The sequence below is a fragment of the Hydractinia symbiolongicarpus genome, chromosome 7 (assembly GCF_029227915.1).
Source record: "Hydractinia symbiolongicarpus strain clone_291-10 chromosome 7, HSymV2.1, whole genome shotgun sequence".
NCBI classification, from domain to species: domain Eukaryota; kingdom Metazoa; phylum Cnidaria; class Hydrozoa; order Anthoathecata; family Hydractiniidae; genus Hydractinia; species Hydractinia symbiolongicarpus.
The window spans coordinates 22,472,950-22,479,098 of record NC_079881.1 but is presented as its reverse complement, the minus strand read 5'-3'; the positions used below and the strand labels follow the sequence as shown (position 1 = coordinate 22,479,098).

Below are 6,149 nucleotides of genomic sequence, written 5' to 3'. Positions count from 1 at the left end.
TGTCAAAAGGTCAAAAAAATAAGAAAAGGCATTATACTGCGACGAAACTACTTAATTAGGTTTGTCAATTAGTCTGAAAGATTGACCTTTATACTAAAATAAACAATAAAATAATTTTTAATTTTGTTACCCCGAGCAAAGTAAATTAGATATAAAACCAATTTATTTACTTGCGAAACTACATATTATAAATAATATGTAGTTTCGTTTGCAGCAGTTGTTTTCATAATAGTACGTTGTAATTATACCTCTAACTAATTAAGAAGACAGTTAATCCATTGAAATCAATAAATCTACTTTCATACCAATCGAGCTGTAAGAGGAAAACTGATGTGTTTTAAGTTAGAAACTTTGATAAGGTAAATCCGTTTATTATTGCATATTCTTTACTCCTGTAAGTTTCCCGTATAAACCAACTATATTACCTTCCTTGCGTTAACATAAATATTTGATTTGTTTTTAGTTTAATTGATAATGACAAATCAACAACCTACAATTGTTAACGCCGCTGTTCGTACGAAACGTCTGCGAATTATTTCCATACTTGGTAAGTATACCAGGTTGAACATCAAAATTGATGTTCTAGAAACAAAACAATTCTGTCTTAGTAATTAATTTTTGACTTCCGTCGCGCCTATGCCAGGCAGAATCTTTAAAATCGCCTGATAGAAGTCAAAAAGTTTAAACTCCAGGAATATATATTTTCTCAAAATTCCATAAAGATGCTTCATTTTAATCTGTGACAGATTAATGACCAATCTGAAAACGGGCTGTACATAATCTGTTTCTCATGGATCATGATGTATTTTTTGTGTGGCCAGATCATTCCGTGGCCAAATAACAGCCATGGCCAAAAGTGATTATATTTTGTGATGGTCATCCAACCACTCACCTTTGGGGAAAATAAAGGACTAAAAAAACTTCCATCCAACACGTTGCGCGGCTACCTCTATCGGTTAAAAGCAAATCCATCACAGATTTTTTTTTTATTATTTGAAAAAAACTTGTCGAAACTTGACAAAAGTCAATTGTTGCTGGCACCTAAAGGTCAGACTGAACTGATAATTAACCTGAAAGAGTTAGCCGATGCAGGATAATTATACGGTATGTACAGTATAATTAGCTCTTAAAAGCTTTTTTCATGTTTTTCACAACTCACTACGTCTTTTCCATGTGTCTCTGGAATTTGAAATAGTGTGTTGTATAATAATAGGACATGCGGCTAATAAGTCCCTCATACAACTAATTAGCCGCTCAGACGGCTAATGTTGGCGAAACTAGTTTCTTTTTTGCTCAATCGTTTCTTGTTCTTCTTTTGGTTTCCATCGAAGTAGTACATTATGTGGTGCTACATAGATGGCCATGGGATATCGATAACGAGGAAAATTGTAGAAAATTTCAGTAAAAAAACTCTACCATATACTGTACGTACGGTATAATTATACTATTCTGTATCTGCTAACTGTCATGTTGCAGGCTTCTAATCAGTTCCCCTTGAGTGCCTAAATTTTTTGAAAAACATTTTTAAAATCACCCAAAGTATTTACAAAACAAAGAAGATTGTTAGAAAATTTCTGATTTCTTTAGAAATTTAAAATTAGAGTCGCTAAATCCCAAAGGGGAATTATATCAAGCTGGTCTTAGGTATATGTTATTGAAATCTTATCCCTTCACCACTTGCATAAAATGGACTATTAGTCCCATATTTTGTAGTGAATATAATTAGCTCCTGTAATAAATTGGAAAATTTAGGTTAAATTTCAATTGGGAAATAGCCGTTTAAGGGCTGCTGAGAACGCTGGATTGGTTAGGCATGAAATCACAATTTCAAAACGTTTATTGCCTCCTTTCAAGATGTCTCGTGAAAAATGACCATCAATTTATTAAACCGAAAGAATTAATTGTGTGCTTATCTATTTTTGTTTCAACTTATAAATTCTATTTCTCACATTTGAGATTTCAAAACTTAGATATGTTCAAATTTTTTGATTTGTCAAACAAAATATTCACCAACTAATTAGGCTCTCCAAAAAAAATTTAAATTTGAAAATCGAAAAAAAAGGATGATAAACAATTAAATTTTTCGACTTCAATAAATCAATTTTGACCAAATGATCCGTGTATTGTCCACAGGTTTCGAAATTGACAAATTGAAATTTTGTTATAATGGATCATGTATCACCGTAACTTGTTTAACAAAGATATCAAAAGCCAGCTTGTTAAAAGTTAAACATGCATCACGATATCTTGATTTCAAACCAAACAGACAATAATTAAGCAACCTCTTAATTAAGTTCATTTTAAATTTAAAATAGACCGGCCTGTAATTAAACGGTTTTATTTTCCTTCATAATTTTCTTTGTTTTTATCACAAGAAAGACCCGCGATTTTTAAATGTTTACGATTAGCTATTTTTTACAACATAACTAATTGTCGAATTATTTAGAACAATATGTTTTACTTTGATTGGCTTAATAAATAATTACATAAAATAATTTGAGATTTGATACAAGTTGTGTTTTTTGATTAATCCGAAGTTGAGTTCTTGAGAATAAGGCATTTCATCATGAGTATTTTCTTAACATGCTTTCTCGGGCTATTTTGTGTACAATAATCTTTCATAACATTTGTAATGTTGACAAATTGCTCTCACTACGTTTTGTCAACATTACAAATGTTGCCAGGGCTTAATAATTCCAAATAGCCCTCGAAATCATGTTATTAATATCCTATTTAAAATTTAGAATAGTCGATTATTTGTTTACACTATAATTCTTATTTTGTTAAGGTCTACTTCAAATTTCAGAACCTTCAGGGCTAATAACGGAAATCTTCAAGTTGCAGGGCTTTTTGTTTATATTCTAATGCTTTGATATTTTTGCAATAGGAATCGTTCTTATTACCACTGGTGTTCTCACGCTTGGTTTTAGCGTCAGTGTGTATGGAGCACTACGTACAAAAGATGCTCCATTAAATCAACATCACACTTCAGTTCTTGCATCGTTGTGGATTATTGCTACTGGAATATTGGCTGTGTGTATTAATTGTAGAACACACAGTAAAGGCTTAGTCGGGACGCTCAATGCTTTTGTAATTACAGCTATCGTGTTTACTTTTGTGGCTGTTGCAACATCAGTAGCTGGAGTTGTGTGAGTAATAAGTATTACACATAAGGTGGCGATACCTTTTTTTCTTTTATATTATTTTTTATTCTTTGTGTTTTTAGAACCTATGCTGAGTGCAAAAAAATATCAAATTGGAGTGGCAGGATTGGTTTTTACGAGTACTACGAAGACAAGATTTGCAGCAAGAATCATGATTATGGAGAAATTGTATATGCAATGCTTCTAGCACTACACCTGTTGCAGATGGCAAATTCAATTGCAGCCACAGTGTATGGTTTTAAAATTTATAACTGCTGTAGCCAAAATGCAGGTTAGTTTACTAGTTCACTAACATCTTTATGTCTGAAAAAAAAATGCAAAGGAAACTTATTAAGACAGTGAATTCGGCATCACGGTATATGTCATTCGCTCTATTCGCAGGGTCTTACAGGTCCTCAATTGAATTGTGAATCTAATTATATAGTTTAATTAAACGTAAATTTTATAAACTTAATAATGGCTACACAAACCAAACTTTATCATTAAGGTAACTGCCCCTCTTTCCCTTTTTTATTGTTCAAGTTGAACTCTCTTGACTTGAACATGAAAATGGGTAGGGAAGGCTGCTAAACATGTGGCAGACAGAAAAATTATGTTATGGGAGTTATGGGATTTTTTTTGTATCAGATGCGATTGGAAACAAATGCAAAGTTACTTGGAGTAAACATAAGAATTTATCAAGGTGTTAGGTCTCACGACTGCATGTGATTGCTCAACTTGAAGCTCACAATAAAAGCATGAACGAAATTATTTCATGTTGTTTTTTGTTTTAGGACAAGAATCAAATACTCAAATGTTTCAAGCAGCATCACGAGATACAGTTTTCCAAAACACAATGGCTCCACAACCGCAGCAAAACCAAAAGCTGGTTACAAGCTCGTCTGGTGAGCAATTTATCTTAACACCTGTCACATCAATGTCGCAACGCCCTCCAATTGGTCCGCCAGTTCCAGGAAGCACCGAAAACGGGTACGCTGCCATGCAATATTCCTACAATAATTTTTGATTGAATAATGCACCGAAATAAAGATACTTGCATGTCTATTGTAAAGACATGTAAATTTAACATATGAATTAAAAAATCTCTAGAGAGAAACACTAGCACGTAATGACAAAACATAATAATCACTGACACTACACACTGTAAATTTATAAATAAAATACATTCTTTCACAAAGGGAAAATTTATAATGGACTTGTAAACTAAGTATGTCATTCTACAACAATCACGATGGTTTGGTAATAACAAATTAGAAATACTATCACAACAAACTGACAGATTACGGCGTCGAAACACCAGGTTTAGCTACAAGTAACTGTTTGATCCTTGGACAAACGCCTAGTGGAGCGCTTAATAAGTGCCGCAAAATGTGTCACACGCAGGTGGAGCGCTGTAAGTACAGATATGCAGTATGTCGTTAATCGAATGAAGCGCACAGTGCAACCCGTTGTTACGCTGTCACAACAAACACAATCGGTCAATATTATTTTACTTTATGGAAAAAGTTTCCGCAAAAGTTAAAAAATTAATGCAATCACCTGGGTAAGCGCTTAGTACATGTAAATCGTTTCGCATAAACGCAAAGTGATAATACCTATTTCTAAAAATAACTTTATCCCGTTGTTAAGACTGGGCCTGTGTCAAACATCTGTACAAAAAACTATATCCTAACTTCAGCTTAAATAAGAACACAGGAAACAGCCTGCTGATAAACTGCGCAGCTAATACAATCACTCAACAATTTTTATTTGAAAACGTTTCCATAAAAATTACAACCATAATAAACACCCTCCAGAGTTATGCTCACTTTCCACTACCTTACTTGTATTAAAATTCGCGCTGTACTAGAATTCGCGCAGACCCAAGGTGCGCGAAATTAAGACTGAGCGAAAAATAATCCGCGCGAATAGCTTTCCTATCACAAACTTGGAAGTCGCTTAAGAAACCCTAAATTGATATGTAATTTAGTAACAGTTTTTGTAAGTAAAAATTTGAGATAGTTTTCAGCTGGTATAGTGACTTCTTTTCTGTTTTAAATAAAATTAAAATTACAATGAAACCTCTTCTTCTTCGTCTTCGTCTTCCTCCTCGACCTTTATCTCCAGCGGGATTTTCTCTGGCTCAAGGTAATTTTCGAGCATGAACCCTTTCATTTTTCGGAAGACTTCGTTACTTGAATCTCCTTTTCCAACACACAATTTAATTGGTATTTCCAAGCCTCCTTGAGGTAAAGGACTTCTGCGGAACTTTGTCATTTGTACTGTTGCATTGATCACACCGTTGTATTCAAGGTAGAATTTGCAAAAGCGGGAAATTTCTCGTAGAAGATGCCCTACAATTGAAAGTTTCTCGATCTTTCCTTTGATATGACAGTATAGTCCTATGGAATATGGGTCAAAAAGGTTAGCTTTATCCCGTTTCACGGTAAGCCTTTGTCCTAACTTTGGTAACCAAATCTTTCGGTACTCGTGAAATCCTCTGCAAGCACAATCAATAACCAGATCATGATCATTTGAAGTCAAATGTAAGTCTTCGAGTTCCTGTGCTCCTTCAACTTCACTTTGGTCTTGAGCCTCGCTTTTATTGTAATCTTTTCCATCTTCAAGATGGTGATCCTGATAAAAAGAGGCATGTTCTTCTTTCTCGCATTTCATGCACAGTGCGACTTTGCATTCTGTCCACCCAGGGTAACTTTCAGATGTTGGCACAGAACAATTTAAACTTCTGTTACAGGCAAAGTCACCACACTTTAAGCAGAGATATTTTGTCATAGCTTGACAACCGACGCAGTTTCCCTCAGCCATTTTTAAAATCACTTGTCAAAATGCAACGTGATTGTTTTCATCCGAGGATGCAATTGCATTGCAAAATCGAACGAAAATTTCTTTTCGAACGTAAGATGTCATTGCATTGATATGTTTGTGTTATGGTTTTGTCTTTCTAAAACAGATCTCCGTTGAAAACGTAATCATGGCACTTTTTAA

General features: G+C 34.1%; 1 protein-coding gene across 1 annotated transcript; it reads left to right on the top strand.

Annotated features, from left to right (window-relative positions):
* Nucleotides 1-286: 286 nt before the first annotated feature.
* On the top strand, nt 287-5,354 carry LOC130649069 (uncharacterized). The gene is made up of 5 exons (XM_057455270.1): nt 287-359; nt 464-547; nt 2,888-3,149; nt 3,227-3,435; nt 3,938-5,354. Exons 2-5 carry the CDS (start codon nt 475-477, stop codon nt 4,168-4,170), a joined length of 777 nt encoding a protein of 258 aa, XP_057311253.1. The 5' UTR covers nt 287-359; nt 464-474; the 3' UTR covers nt 4,171-5,354.
* Nucleotides 5,355-6,149: the final 795 nt, after the last annotated feature.

What these genes read in the sequence shown, in the direction of transcription:
- LOC130649069 (XM_057455270.1), top strand. Translation starts at nt 475, where the DNA reads ATGACAAATCAACAACCTACAATTGTTAACGCCGCTGTTCGTACGAAA. An exon ending in GCGAATTATTTCCATACTTG is followed by an intron (nt 548 to 2,887) that starts GTAAGTATACCA and finishes TTTTTGCAATAG; the next exon opens with GAATCGTTCTTATTACCACT. An exon ending in ACATCAGTAGCTGGAGTTGT is followed by an intron (nt 3,150 to 3,226) that starts GTGAGTAATAAG and finishes TTGTGTTTTTAG; the next exon opens with AACCTATGCTGAGTGCAAAA.